The sequence below is a fragment of the Cynocephalus volans genome, chromosome 1, assembly GCF_027409185.1.
Source record: "Cynocephalus volans isolate mCynVol1 chromosome 1, mCynVol1.pri, whole genome shotgun sequence".
NCBI lineage: Eukaryota > Metazoa > Chordata > Mammalia > Dermoptera > Cynocephalidae > Cynocephalus > Cynocephalus volans.
In genome coordinates, this window is record NC_084460.1 from 109,576,059 (window position 1) to 109,592,377 (window position 16,319).

The 16,319-nt window shown below is 38.0% G+C and overlaps 1 protein-coding gene across 1 annotated transcript in view; it reads right to left on the reverse strand.

The window, feature by feature from the left end:
- The window catches only part of ETV5 (ETS variant transcription factor 5), a 58,867-nt gene that overhangs the window by 16,499 nt on the left and 26,049 nt on the right, over nt 1-16,319 (reverse strand). Inside the window, exons 6-9 of the mRNA XM_063095009.1 lie at nt 15,264-15,393; nt 14,133-14,420; nt 3,622-3,881; nt 1,513-1,572 (exon numbers count right to left, since the gene is read on the reverse strand). Of these exons, the coding sequence (XP_062951079.1) occupies nt 1,513-1,572; nt 3,622-3,881; nt 14,133-14,420; nt 15,264-15,393 (738 nt within the window). The remainder of the gene's footprint in view (nt 1-1,512; nt 1,573-3,621; nt 3,882-14,132; nt 14,421-15,263; nt 15,394-16,319) is intronic.

Consider the following 16,319-nt stretch of genomic DNA (forward strand, 5'->3'; position numbering starts at 1 on the left):
GAAACCATGGAGGAGTGTCTGATGCTATGCAGATTACATGGGCTGCAGAGTGTGGAGGGAGATGAAGAGTGTGGGCTCTGCAGCCCAGGGCTTGGCTCAGAATTCTGGCTCTACTCTCACAGCCATGTGACCCGGAGCAAATCTTTTAACCTCTCTGAGCCTCAGTTTCCTCATTATACTATGCGGCTAACAGGACTGCTATGAGAGTTAAATGACTTTAATTCAAGTAAAGAGCTTAGAACAGTTTTGAAACACAGTTAAGTATTCAATATGAGTTAATGATTGTTGTTAAAAGAGAAAATAGACCATAAAACAATAAGCCCTGTATGATCTGTATGATTCTATATTTATATATGCACAGAAAAGACTGGAAAACTAAATTGCAAATTAATGATTATCTCTGGACAGTAATATTTAATTTTCATCTTTTTGCCTGTCTATGTTTTCTAAATTTTGTGTAATTTATTGCTTGTGGTAAGAATAAGCTACAAAAGCTTATATTTTTAACAAAAGAAGCTCCTCCAGGAAAGTTTGAGATCCTAACTTCATTTTGACTACTTCTTGATGCCATATGCTGTAGAACACTTATGCATCTTATTTGTACACTACTTTCACCCCAATTAGGTCAGTGCTAATGAAGGCAAAGTCACAGGCTCAACCCTGCCCAATGTTTCTGCTCCTAATTATAGTGAGACTATTGATGAATTAGTTTGGTCCCAAAGGGATTGGGCATAAGAACTTGAATAGATAGCATACACTCAACACAAAACCATCTTCTTTACATATGAATAAATGTCAGGACATATGATAATCCTGGTTTGTGGGCAAACTGCTTTATATCAGTTCTCATGTTTCTCCTTCCAGACATCTTTTATTTAACCAATCAGAAAACATTTTTGTCTTTCTATAGAGTGTTTTGTACATAATATACATCTATAGAGTCTCCCTCAAACTCTCCACCCCCACATCCTCCAACCCTCCCACCCCCTGCCAGTTCACCTCCCTCAGCAGCCCTCTCAAGGTCAGTGAAAAATACCTCAAATGTTAAAAGCAGCAACCATTTATCATGTAACAATAATTACAATGAAGAGTTACCCACCTAAACCAAGTAAAACCTAGAAACACATTTTAAAACTTTTTCTAAGACATCTTTGGGCCACATAAAACCATCCTCACTAATATAATTCCTAAATTCCAATTTAGGCTAGTAGCATTATATAGCTATATAACTTCCATGTCTAGAAATGTGGAAACGAGGGATATCATTTTTTCTTCATATTGTTCTATGAAATCTTAAGTTAGGGTCATTGATATTGAAGATGATGGTAGCCCTCACAATGCTTAGAAGTATGCCTTAAACCCTGTGTGCAAAACAACAGAAGATTACAATCAATTAGCTCTCATATTCATGAACTAAGGAGGGCCTAATCCATGATCTCAAATCTCAGCCTGGAAATTGAGTAATTTTAAGCTTATTATAACAACAACAACAACAAAAAGCAAGCTCCTTACCTTCATGACTGTTGGAGAAATACCCTCCTCTCATGTAGGATGACTGGCAGTTAGGCACTTCTGAAAGGGAAACACAGATGGACACACTCCCATCAATATCAATAGTTTCTGTAGTAGAAGCAGCATATTGGTTTAACTGCAGCTCTGTAGTAAAGCCCCTAAACCTTCTCCTGCTCTAGGGTTATGTCTTTTTGGCCTTGTCCTGGAAAAGAGGTACCACCCAAATAAGAAACATGAGAAACACTATAACCCACCATCTGAAAATAAGATATTCCTAATCAAGAGTTGTGGGAGGAAATAAGTGATGCCTCATTCTCATATTCACTCATTTTAGAAATTAGCACCAAGTCTGGTGAGAGAACTAATTGTAGAGAAAGAAATAGGCTTTCAAAAGGCCAAGGTTAGCCTCCTGCCTATACTGCCTCCTGGGCTTTCGTTGGGGAGGAAGAAGAAGACTTCTTTAGATCTTTCCCAGTTTGCTCCCCTTTACTGCCGATGGTCACACCCAATTCTGCTCCAAGAGGTGGGGGTATTTTTATGCCAAAGGGATTAGGGGATTTGAAGTTATGAAGCCAGGATAAGAACTGGCAGGGGTGGGGGACTGCAGTTTGTCAAGTTTGCAGTGCTCGGACTGTTACACTGAAACCAAACCACACTCAAGTGATCTCTTCTTCAGGCATCATGTTATCAAGGTGTCTGTCAAGAAGAAAGGCAGACAAGTGAGTTGTGCCCATGTGGCACAAGCCTTCACCTTAGGAATACCACTCAGATCAAAGAATTATAGATATGGTAACATCTGTTGAGTGTCTTGCTTTAAGGAAGTGGGGTGGGCTGAAAAATCCATCAGGACAGATTAAAATGTTAATCCCAAAGGAAAAAAAGTTGCTGGTCATGCCTACTCCTGAGAAAAATACATCAAAGCCTTCAAGAGGAATGCCAGTGGAAATTTTTACAAGTTATCTCTACCTGACACTTAGTAATTTTTCTGTCATAAAGCAACAAATGTCTCCCTTCTATCTACCTCTCCATCCTTTTCCATAACCGGTTTCTGCTTGAAAGGAGCAATCTATGTATTATCTCAGAGAAGGCCAAGAGCAAATTCTATATCCCATTCCACTTGCAAAAGCTATTCAAGATCATACTGCCCTACCTTCCCCAGGGTCTTTATGAAAAGACCACAAGGGAAAGGTTGAAAATTTACCAACTGCCCTCAAATTCCTTTTGCACCAACTGCAAAAACAGAGTGAAAGTTTAAGTCATTTCTGAAAAGGGAAGGGGAAATGATGAAGAGGAAACAGTTGCCAAATGTGCAAGCTGCAAAATTCCAATTCTCCTTTCCTCTAATAGTCTCATTTAATGTGCTTGGCCTACAAGATATGTGGCAGTGAATGGGAGAGATGGGGGGTAGGTCCCCCAAGTACAGCTTAAACTGCTTGATATGCTTAAGTTCATAGGTAAGAGGTATCCCATTACCAAACAATAGATGCCCTAACATGTTATATATCTCCCTCTGTATACCAGCAGCCACTGAAGACACACACTTTCCCAGTTGCAAGCACTGCAATAGAGCAGTGAATGCCATGAAGCAACCAACAAGTCAGCCCTTCTCATGGTGTATCCAGTACCTCTTACAGCTATGAACTATCAGGTGCCTTCTCAGAACACCATTCATTTCAAGAATAGAAAGAATCTGTCCTACATGTAGACTCTCTTATACTGGAAATTTAATGGGTCTGTTGAATTAAAAAACAAAGTCACAAAACTAAAGACAGGACTAAAATACAGAAATAATGTTCCTTGTGTCCAGTGAGCCTAAGGCTAATATATCTTAAATCACTCCATACTGGACCTCGGCAATCTTCTGTCTTGGACTCAGGTGTACTTTGCTCCACTTATGAATGCTCCTGCACTTCCTACTATTTATATAGCTTTTCTGTTCTCTTTTGTATTCAGTTATGCATAAACATGTCTGCTTTACTAGCTCACAAGTTCTTTGAGAGCAATTCTTATAAAACTGTTCCCCAGTGCCCTGCACATAGAAGACACTCAACAGCAATGAGGCAGATGAATGTGAGAATGCAGAAACGGATGGCAGGATTCCATGCTAACCTGAGTCAACGCAGTAATCCCGGGGCTCCTGCTTGATTCCCATTGGTGACTGGAACCCGTGTGCTGGGGGGCCTGGCATGCCTGGTACCCCATGCTCATAGAGCGGGTCATGGTATTCTTGTTTGAATCCCTGAGGGGGAGGGGGAGCTGCAGGGACAATAGGTTCTGACATTTGCCGGTGGTAACTGGGGCGATTATCTCCAGGAGCTCCTGACTGAGGAGGGAAGGGGTGGCAGGGTTCAGACAGCTGTCTCTGAAATCTGTAAGAAGAAAGAAGTTATATTGTTTTACTAAGACAGGATGAATACCTACTATGATTGAGCACTGGAGACCAAAAGTTCAAATTAATTTATTTCTGGACAATTTACCCTCTTCCCCAAATTATGTCACACATTTCAAACCTCTTGAGTCAGGGAGTGGCCAAAAAATCAATCAAAGCAATGATGTGGTAGCCTCTTATCTTACATGTACGTTTATTTCATGCACAGACTATCTTTACATATGGGCCAGATTATGTATTTGTAGACAGAATGAATTTTTAAAGACTGAAGAGTACAAATTAACCAGTTAGAAAATGTAGTTAAAGAAATAAAAAGAAAATCCTATCCACAATAGCAAACAAAAACAAAATTCCTAAGAATAATCAGGAAATGTACAGGACATATAAGAATATCTTAAAATTGTTTTCTGAGGAAAAGAAGATCTAAGTAAAGAGAAAATACTGTATATTTAGGAACTTTGAAGCTGTTGATTCACTGCAAATTATTCTATAAAAGCAAATACCTTTTCAACCAACTTGACAAAATGATTTTAAACTTCATTTAAAAGATTAAATAATGTTTTAAAAGAAATAATGACCTACTAAGTATTTACACATATTATAAAACTACAATAATTAAAACAGTAATACAAGGAATGAAAGATTGGTAGATCAAAGGAATTGAATTGTTAAGTCAAAAACTGTCTCGTATATTGTAAAATTTACTACTCGTTAAGGTTAGCATTTCAAATTAGTGAGGAAAAAGTTAGACTCCTTTGTATATCACATGCCCAAATAAATTTCATATGGATTAAAGATTTTTTTTTTTTGGCAGCTGTCTGGTGGATTAAAGATTTTGGTGTAAAAGTGAAACCATAATAGGAAGTAAATATACACAAAAACATGTTTGGAGTGAGGGAAAACTTTTCTAAACATCATACCAAAATCCAAAATCAAGATAAACATAGATATACCTCACTGTATAAATTTCTATAAGTCAGAAAACACCAGAAACAAAACCAAAAGAAAAATATCAAATGGGGTTGGGCAGGGGACTATAATAGTCAGAAAAAAACGAAACAAAACCAAAAGTAAAACTGGGGAAAAAATTTCTAACAGATACAGCAATGTTAATATTGTTGACATAAAGAGCTTTTAAAAATCTTCAAAAGATTAATATCTCAATAGAAAAAATGGATAAAGGGAATAAACAGCAAAATCACTAAAGAAGAAATACTAATGGTCACAAACAAACAAAAAGTTTAACGTCATTAGTAATCAAAAAAGTACAAAGTAAAAGAGAAATACTTTTTCCTGTTAACTTGGAGGATGAGCAGGCAGCTAATAATTCTGTGCCTGGCACATAAACTGCACTTGAATCAGATGATTAAATAAATCTACAGAGATGGTTACCGATGAAAATGTCTACCAAGGGAACTGGTTTACATTGTGATATAGCCATTTAGTTGAAAGCAACCATTAGATATGATATAATATGCAAATACAAAAAAACCTGGAAAGGTATTTTTGATATATTAAGGCAGGTTGCTAACTAGTATACAGAGCATCAAAGCTTTGCAAAAATAAAAAAAAGTATCATGGTGTCTTATAAAATCATGGAAAGATTTACACCTAAATGTTAACACTGCTTATCTTTGGAATGGTTATAATTTTAGTTGATTTTCCTTTTTTGCTCATCTACAATTTAATAATAAATATGCATTATTTTTAAAACAAGACAACAATAAAAGCCTTTTGCTATTGTTATTAGTCAACGAGTATCCTTAACCCTCTTTAGCTGTCAGATAAATCCAGATGTGTGCCAACTAACCTTCTCCTTTTGGGCAGGTACTGTTTTTTAAAAAAAAATCGATGAGTTTTTAAAAAATCAGCAATATAATCCTGTAATATTAAGGTCTTACTCTCTACTTTTAGCTTGAATTCTATTTTTCTTTTGGGTGGCTGGCTGGTACAGGCATTGAGCCATGGATCTTGGTGTTATCAGCACCATGCTCTAACTAACTGAGCTAACTGGCTAGGCCTGAATTCTACTATTAGCTTTAATCAAATAATTTGATTTTGATTTGAATCAGTCTGTGGCAACAGGTGGCCAACGCATTTCTAAAACATCAAGATTTAGAATTGTGAAGAGATCTGGGTGCAGAAGAGACACTGTTTAGATCAGGGTATAGAACAAAACGATATGTTCTCTGTGAGTTTTTGCTATTCTACGGAAAGCAGCACCAAAATATCATTTCATAACATGAAGACTACTGAGCAATTTACATATAATTATCCTTTCATCTCAGATATCGAAAACATCAGAATCTGCCTGGCCAATGTCTTAAACCACTTTTACATATAAACTATATAAGGTTCAGGGGGTCAAGAGCCTATCACTGGGGTGCTGAGTGCACTAAAGTAGAACTTCATCAGAAACTCGATTTTTAAGATTCCTGTTATTTGAGGAAACCCTTCAATGGTCTTTGAAGAAGTGTAAATTTGCAACTCAGGTAGGTATAGGCTTGACATTTGGAATATAGGCAACAGCAGCATGCTGCAAACCTGAAGGGAATTCTTTCAGAAAAGGAAGTTGAAGATATTCTTAAGGCCTTATTTTTATAAAGTGCCCAAACCTTATGCTACTCAGAAGGAGCAGTAACAAAGGCATCCACCTTCCATTTTCTCTCCCCGTCCCCTCTGCCACCATTGCAGCAGCTTCAAAGGTGACCTCCACAAATCAATTCCTTTGGTGGCCCCAAGATGGCATGTATCATTCAGTCCTGTAACCAGAGCCTCCGTGCTGGCAAGCCCCATCGCCCCACTTCCGCTCGGTGCTCATCTTTTTGCCTTCCAGAGTGAAACTCTAGAGTTGGCCTGGTATGGCCTCCTCAGGAAAAGGTACTTCTATATGGGCACCAGCCAGCAACCTCATCCCCTCCCCCAGCATGACTTTAAGGATGCATGAAGCTTAGATGCCTGTGAACTGCAGAACAGATTCTATAATTGGGATTGTTCAGTCCTGGTTTGTTTTGAAAGAAGTGGGAGTAGCAAAGGGGATCTCAGGGGTAGGTCACAAAACCAATATATTTGGAAAAAATAATCTCTCAGAGCTTGCTGCCCATAATGACTTTTATTTGCAGAGCTTAGTGGAGTAAGTCAGTTCTTGTCCTCAAAATACATTTTGAGAACTTTACTCACTGACCTTCATTTGAACCCCCTTCCCGTCTGCAATCTTTTTGAAGCATCTGAGAATGTGTTGTATACATAATACAGCTATGGCAAAGATGCTCCTGTTTACAAGGCAGGCAATCATTTTCAATGAAGGAGTAGCTCGGTTCCTTACAAACCTCTTCTCCTTCCTCCCTTTAACCTCCCTTCCCCTTTCTCCCACCCCCACCTCCTATCCTAACCAAGCTCATGCGTAATGCACTCACATTTGGTGAGCAAAGGGAGACTTCTGACTACTGAATAAGCTTCAACTCAATAGGTTACAGATTAAGGCTTTTTCAGTGCCAGTTTATTTAAAGAACCAGTTATTTATTTATTTGTCAGATTTATATAGCGCCTTTCCTCCCAAGAGCTCACCCACGCTACCAACATTTGGTTTACATTATGAAAACCGTTAGATGCTTTTTCTGCATTTCCTTTTCAGTTTCTGCTGCCAACACACAGAGTAAACACAATGCTTACAGGAAAAAAGGAGAAAAGTGTAGATTCGATGAAGGCTACACAGTGGTTATGGGTGCCAGGTGAAGTAGTGATGGTTCAGAGGCCAGCTAAAAGATGACACAGAAAATATGCCAAGAAACCAACACCATACACTTAGTATTTCCGTTAAGGCTGAGAGAAGAAGACGGAAAATAGAAAAGCAGCATAGCTGGGTAAGAGGCTCTGGCTGTGAAGTCAGAACATCCTGGGCTGAAATCCAGGCTTTACTAGTTACTAGCTGTGTGACCTTTGGTGATTTATATAACTGCTCTGAGCCTCAGTTCCCTCATCAATAAAATACGGGTAACCGGGATACCTTCCACAAAGATTTGTTATAAAGATTACATAAGATAATGCATCTAACAGGGCCCAACACACTGGTAAGTTCTCAATGTACGTTACCTTCAACTGCTCTACCTTCTCTTGCAACCTCCAAGCTAAAATCAGAAGCTATGCAGATATAAGGGAACATCTTAAGGAACTGAGAGAGGACTATCACACATACATGCTCACACAAATCAAAAGAGCCCCACTGGTTGTGTACCCAACATCCATTCTCCTTTTTCAGAAAGAGAATACTGATTTTTATTGTGGGTGGCAATGCGCCACCCAACTTCACATTAATTTTTATTTTCCTGCCATATAACCAAGAACACACCAAAGAACTCTGAAAGAGCTCCCAGGGCTCAAGGAGGCTTGTCAGCACTGCCTAGACTCCAACTGGCCCATCTAAACTATGATAAAACAGTGAGAGGAGAGGAGCCAAATATCTCCTTTTTAGGCATAGATGTTTGATTTCTCAAGATCAAATCTGGGAGAAGGAAGGTGATGCAAACATGACTTGTCCCCCAGGATATAAGATGGTGAAAATCTTAGTCGTACATATACAACCCTAATAAGTCTAATGATGAAGAGAAAAGATTAGGAATAAAGGGAGATTTACATTTTAAAAACTTAACATTAAACAAAGCAAAGAGTTAAGTCTGTGGTATCTACATTTTAGACAGATTTTTTTTAGTATAGTACATGGAAAATAAAAGTGATTTTTTTAAAAAGTAAAATAGTCAAAAAAAAAAAGTAAAATTGTCATAGAAGCTAACATTTACTGAGCACCTTCTCTGTCTCAATGTTATTTTATTTAATCTATCCAACAATTCTACTATTCTCCCATTTTCAGATGAAGAAACCAAAGCTTACAGAAGTTAAGTGCCTGTTTCATCTCATATAGTAGCAGAGCTGGGATTCAACCCCAGGTCTATCAGTCTGTCCAGCTCCGGAGCTACCCACCTATACTATTTCTACAATCATTTTGAAATACTCTCTTGATGACATTTAAATAAAAACCATATAGTGCAAGCAACTAGAAAAATCTCCTATGTTTGGCAATGAAGAAACATATTTGTAAGGAACTCTAAGGTTGAAAGAAATAATAGAAAATACTTGGAACTGAATTTTAAAAATACCACAAATCATAACTAGTGGAATACAGCTGAAGTAGGACTTGGGTAAGGAGATCAAATTACTGATTGTCCAAACCAGAATACTTTGGGGAGTGAAGGGGAAGCTATTAGCCATTATTTCTAGACAAGGCATAAACTGTATGTGACCTGGAAAACCTGAATGTATGGTTACCCCAGCCTTAGAAGAAATTTTATTTGGTTATATACTTACACTATAAAGAAAAAGGTTAAAAATTAACAAGCTAATCATCCAACCAAAGAAGTTAGAAAAACAGAATAAACCCAAAGAAATTGAAAGAATAAATATTTTAGTAAGAGTAGAAATCAGTGAAATAGGAAACACCCAATAGAGGAAATAAGCAAGGCCAAAAGTTGATTTGTTGGAAAGACAATAGTGTCTGCTGAGACTGAGAAAGAAAAAAGGTCTAGATAAATAACATCAAAAATGAAAAGAGACAACTACAGATTTTAAAAAGGATATCACAAACAACTTTACGCCAATTAATTTTAAAATTCACACAAAATGAACAAATTCTTAAAAAAAAATTAAATTCATTCAACTAAATAAAAATCCAGAGTAAAACTGTTAAAGGTGAAGACACTGAACCAGTAATTAAAAAATATTCCCACAAAGAAAATATCAGGCCTAAATTGTTTTACTGGAAAATTCTTGACCAAATTCAAGGAATAAAGTATTCCAATTTCACATGAAATATTCCGGAATATAGAAAAAGGAGGATACCCTCTACTCATGTGATGAGCGTAACCTCAATGCTAAAACTAAACAAGGAGGATATAAGAAAGAAAAATTATACATCCTTCTCAATCATGAATACAGATGCAGAGGTCCTAAATATGTATTAGAAAACAAAGTTTAGCAACGTACAAAAGTTAATACATAATAAACAAGTTTGGTTTGTCACTAGAATGCAAGGCTGGTTTCATATAAATCAACTCAACACATTAAGAAATTAAAGGAGAAAAATCACTTGGTCATCTCAATAGAGGCAGAAAAAATGTTTGATAAATTTCAACATACATTCATATTAAAAACTTTCTGTGAATTAGGGATAGAAGGAAATTTCCTTTAGCTTATAAAATGTAATGAAAAACCTACAGAGAGCAAGGTGAAATTCTGAAAACAAGCCCTCTTAAGATTCAGAATTTAAAAAACTGCACTGTATCCATTATAAGTACATTATTCAGTCTGTCAAAGAACGTTCCATTAAGCATCCATGAAGCTCAGTTTCGGATCCCAAAGTGAATGTGTGCAGCCATATATAACATGCTATTGACACGGGCACATGGAGATGTGTCAGACACTTTCCTTTAGTCCAGGCCAGGCTACAAATATGACTCACATTCAAGTTTTTTCCTCTCTAAAAACTACAAAATCTGAAGGACAAAAATGAATAGCAATTTATTAGGGATGGACTTTAAGAGAGGAAGTAGAAACAGGAGAAAAACTTAACTATACTAAATCCCTTAACTTATCTAGTATCTTTAAGGAATGAGTAGTTTCTATTAAATCAAAATTCCAGAAAACTTAGCTCAACTCTTTAAGCTTTAAAGCCTTGATGATCACAACTGAGGGAGAGAACTTTCTCAAACAGTTTAGGTGACATCCTTGTTCACAAGATACTGCACATAACTGACCTTTTCTTGATGACACTGGGGTGCTATATTCTGACTATCAGTTACAGCATGATAGCCTATTATAATACTGATGCCCTTAGGGGCTATCCAGAAGCAGAAGTTTTTTCTACAACAGGAAAAATCCTTTTCTTAAATCTTGTCTTTTCTTGGGTTTTTGCATCTTTCCTTGCAAGACAGCAGCGTATTTCAAAATTCTTAGATGATACATTTCTTAGTGGAGCCTCTTCAGTTGAACTGTGGAGCTTTCTTCAACTCAAGATGTAATGAGACGTGGTATAATAAAAGACAAAAATATATATGGCCAGCGCTACAGGCATAACATAGGAATATTTTCTAAGTTCCCCTACCCAGCACATGTAAACACTGTAAGTGGCACAATGAAAAAGCTTGTGATTGGAATGGCTGAAGGAAAAGCACTCCTCTTTAAGGAGCAGCTGGTCTATTGGGATAAATGGAACATGTCTGAACATGCCAAATTACATGGGTTTTTTTTCCCCCTCCTTGCAGGGAGGAAATCACCAATATAAATCATAGCTTTCAAACACAGTATTTATCTTCTAAAAATAAACAGAGTTGTGAAGAATTATGTACTAAGATTATATAAAACATCAAGAATATGCTTTTGACTAGATTATATTTTAGTTGTTTAAAGAATAATCTTAGCAAACTACCATCACTACCAATAAACACATATTGAGGACAAGTAAGATATAGGGCTAAATGTACTCTAAAGAAAGGGGTTTAAATCATGGTTTTTATTCTCAAAGAGCTTACTTTATTCAACTGAATAGATAAGGCACACTGTAAGCAAAACAAAAGATAGGTGTCAAAACATGGGTTTAGATTAAGTAATGTAGGAATTCAGTAGGATTTTGTAGTTTACGAGATGGATAAAGGTCAAGGTTCAAATGGATTTATCAAGGTCACTTTCTCAGCTTTTAGTAGACTTTAGTGGATGTTAGCAACCCAAAGAAAATCATAAGCAAAATGAATAGTGTAGCTGTAAGTTAATGTTTTGGTTTCTGAATGTAGGACCCTATATTTGGCCATGTGATCTTTAGGAAGTCCATTAGTCGCTCTGAGGCCTCTTATCTGTAACATGGGGTTTTTTATTCTGTCTTGGTCACAGAATTGTTAAAAGGTATAAATAAGACTGTATTTTCTTCTATCCTGCACAATACCATATATTTTTGTTAGGGGGTAAGTTTGAGTTTTGAAGTAATACTCCCTTTAGTTTTAACAAAAAGTTATAAGTAAAGAACAAACTACAGTTACTAACAAAAGTAATCTGCCCCATTTTGGGGCAAATATAAAAGTTATTAAATGTGTGATTATTAAACTTGATATGATACATGATTGAAATTACTATTACTTTTACAAATTCAAACGAGGGATTTTAGTTTGCCTTGTTAAAATCACTGTCATGTTTCTGATGTATTTTGCATCACACATGGATACCCTCAATAGGCAAGGGCAATAAGAACAAAATTCAGAATACTGGGTAATCTGTGCTTTATAAAAGAAAGCAGGGATGGGTGGGCTGGAATAGGTATAACAGTAGAGGAGAGAGCTGGGTCATTTCTTAAAGTGTGACAATAATATATCCAGGCCCTGCCCTGACCCACCAACTCAATTGCTGGGGTGGAAAAAGGAATCTTCATTTTAAATGCCTGGATCTGCATTTAAACTCCTGTGCACTCTCAGTATTTCTCCCCCAACTCAGTTAACTGTTAATATTATCTGTTACATAAGCCCCTTGGATAAAAAACAAAGATTGAGGGGGTTATTAAAAGAGACTTAACATGAATAGTTTTCCTTTACACGTGGCATAACACATACAAAGTTTGCTAAGTATTTTAAATACTGAATATATGCCTACCCTGTCCCTCCTCTCCAACTATAACCCTTGCAGAAAATCAAGATGCTGTTTAAAATATAACACCAAATAACTACTGAAATAAAAATGGTATCTAGGCCAGAGTTCACAAACTAGCAGGCCTGCAGAGTGATTTTGACCAAAAAGAGGTTTTATTTAATCTGCAAAGTGTTATTGTTTTTAATTGGAATTAATTACCACCTTAAAAAAAAAATCTGTAATTTTTATATAAAAATCCACATTTCTAAATTCTCTTGAAAAAGTACAAAGTTTGTTAATATATGGTAACAATTGTCAAAAATTTAGTGGTAGCTGTCTCCTCCAGATGAACTCCCAGTCACAACAGAGGCCTACTTCTAAGCCAGCCCCCCAATCAATGCTCACCCCTTGGGCCCTGTATAGCATGGGTGTTTGTGGCCCTTGGCCTAACCAAGGGAATAAACACCAACCAGCCATATGACGCAGCTCTTTATGGTGACTTTCAGAGCAAAGGGAGGAAGAGGATCAGAACCAAACAAAGGTGCTTTACTTTTTCCAAGCATTTGATCTAGAAATAAAGAAACCTCCAAGTAAATACTGGCAGGCATCTGGGCTGCACCACACATGGAGAAAATATACTCACACATTCTCCCTTCTCCTGTCCTCTTGCCCCTACACCACCCAATGCAGAGCAAGAAAGACAGAAATGAAATATAACGGTAACCATCTTAATGTAATAACCTGCCTACAGTTAGCTCCTCATCCCAGAGAGACTTGAAGTAAAAGACAGGCACCCAGAACATCTTACACATAAAGGAAGGCCGCAAACATACAAAATTCTAGAATACCAATGAACTTACAAGGCTGGGACTTTTGAGGTCAAGTTTGTTGTGCAAGGTTCCCTTTGCGCCTCTTTTTGATGAATCAATGACTCTGGACAAGTTACTCCTGATGCCTTAATTTTTTTATTAGTACTGTAAAACTACCTGCAGTCTAACCAGGAGAGTTCTTTCTTAAAATAGATATATAAATATATAATAAATAATATATAAAAATAATATATATAAATAAGGTCCTTAGTTAATCTACTTTTAAAATGTGTTAAAAATCAGATAAGTAATAACACCTCTTGAAACTCAGCAATCTTCCCTAACATGCAAGTAAAATGGTAATAAAGCAATTATGGGCAGCATAAACCAAAGTTCAATTCTAGTAAACAGTATCCAGGAAACCTGCCCCCGGTGAAGGTTAACAGATTGTATGGCCTGGGGAAGTCACTCTTGCTGTAGCTCTGTGGTGGGGGGCGGGGTTAGTACCAATGATCTCTCCCTTACCTACTTCATAAGGATGTCGCAATGTCTGTAAACCATGGGGAGTACCTCAGGAACAGGGTGGCATAGCAATAGGTCATATTCATGTCATTGTTAGACTTACCTCATAAGGGGCCTCTGTGGAATGAGAGCTTCATAGGTACCTGGGAAATATGACAGATGGCTTCCCCTCCCCCACTGAGGACAGAAGAGGGGTGATGGAGACAGTGAAGGAAGCCAGATCTGTTGTTGGCACCCACCTCTGTTCTGATGGATACTGGTTTTCAGGCATCATCTTTGGCATGTGCAGGGGCTGATGTGGTGGTCGGGGCACCGCAAACGTTTGCTGTTGTGGTCCAGGTTCTGGAAGTGAATGGGGTGCGGGGGCAGGGCCCACACCTTGTACTGGGCCGGCTGCAGGGGTATGTGCTGAGGTGGGCAGAGTTGGCTGAGGTGGGGGAAATAGGGAATTCTGATGGGTGGGTGACAGCGGCGTGGTAGGAGGGGTTAATGGCTTGAACCCAGAGGGAGGCTTCCTATCATAGGCACTGTAAACAGAAAAAGAGAAGGAACCATTAAGCTGTGATGAAGCCATTAGCATGGTTACCAGGTCCAGAAGAACGCTAGTTTGCAGCCCATTGTTGCCAGGAAATGACAGCATTAACATAGTTAAATTGCCAGCAGCCCTGAGGGAATATTTGTACCTCTGAAAAGTGACAAACACACTGCGTCACAGGGACTTGTTTAACACTTCTAGTGATTTTTCTCAAAGATAATTTTAGCCTCTGCTTCCGGTTTCCTTTTCGCCCTTTTCTAAAAGAATTCTCCTGTATGCATGTGTAGGTGTGGATGGTCCCCTCTGTCAAGTATTCCAGGGTTCCCAGGAATTAGCCAGAATCCTTGTAAATTTCTGCTGTAACATCACTTGAATGAACAACCCTTCTCCTCCCCCGTTCAGGCATATCTGTGTTTATCTTCTAGAGCAAAGAATGATTTAAAATTAAAGCTTCATTCCTGAGGCCTGGATATTCTTAAGTAAAGGGCATAAGAATTGAAACTTTTTCGTGTATTCTGATTTGAAGATTACTTCTTTGGTGCTTAAAGTTCACATTAACATAGGATAGACATGAAGAAAAATATATTACCTGCTTCGAAGCCACAGATCAAATATCTCAGTATTCAAGGCTCTTTCCCTAGAAGGGCTCAGTACCATAGGAACTTTGCTCCCTGCAGAGCCACAACACTAACACTGGGCTACAACTCAAGGGTTTACATAGTCAGGAAAGAAGTGTTTGCTTTACTCCGAAGCTCTGCTGAATAATACCTGGAACACTTGGTTTGATGTCTATTCCCAGAGCCTTTCTGGGCAGTCTTTCTGTGGTTCCACTTACCAATAGTTGTAGAGGCACTTTTCTCCGTAGTTAGCACCAAGAGCCTGCTCATGGCTGCAGGAGGACAACTCAGAGGAGGGGCTGTGCAGCTCCCGTTTGATCTTGGTTGGAGGTGGGGCATGAAGCACCACTGAAATCAGAAGAGGGATGAGGGAGGCACAGAGAGAGGACAGCCGATTAGCAGGGAGCACAATGATTCCTTCTGCAAACCTTGCAACTAGCTAATTGTTCTTGGAAATCATGTCAAGTCTCACGTCAGAGAAAGCAAAATACTTAAACATATAACCTTCCACCTAAAGCCAATTAAAAGTTCTTTAAAGTTAGAAATCATCGTCTCATACTTTTAATTAGTCATGTCTTTCTTTCCCAAATTTCTTTGGTCATGGGTCTTACTTCCCAGAGGCTCTGAAACCCTTAAAAATCCTGTATGTGATGGGTCTTCAGGAAAAATACAGGTGGTAGTAGAATACCAAGAGTTGCAGACATGAAGAATTTTGTTTCCAAAGAGGACAAAACAGCCAAAAATATGTTGGTAGACATTACACATTAGCTTATCAAAAGCTTTACATTGCTGTGGCAAATACATTTCTTATTCAGAGGTATATTTACAAATTAAACATGATTTTTTAAAAGTCCGTCCTCAAGTAACTCTAAATAATCAGCTCTGAGTAAGAAATACTCAACTTTAGGGGAATTACAAATTTTTTTAAAGCAAAGGAATGAAACAGACCAGCCCACTCCCTAGGAAAGGCTAACTGCATACAGGAGAAGTCCTGGCAACCTCTGTGCCCACAAAATCTGCTCTAGGCCTGCCCTGGTGACCAACTAGTGAGGGCAGGTTTTCATAACCAGTGCTTTCGTAGATGGTGCCAATGACTTTTCCTGAAGTCATGAAATAAGTACATGGAGCTGCTGCTTTATGTTGGAAGCCAGCTACGTATTCCATATATGGTTCTGAGAGGGCAAAGTAACAAGAATTTTTCACAAGGCGGCTTACACACAGAGGCCAACAAAACCCAAAGAATGAAAAACCAGGTTTGCCTTTTCTGTCTTACT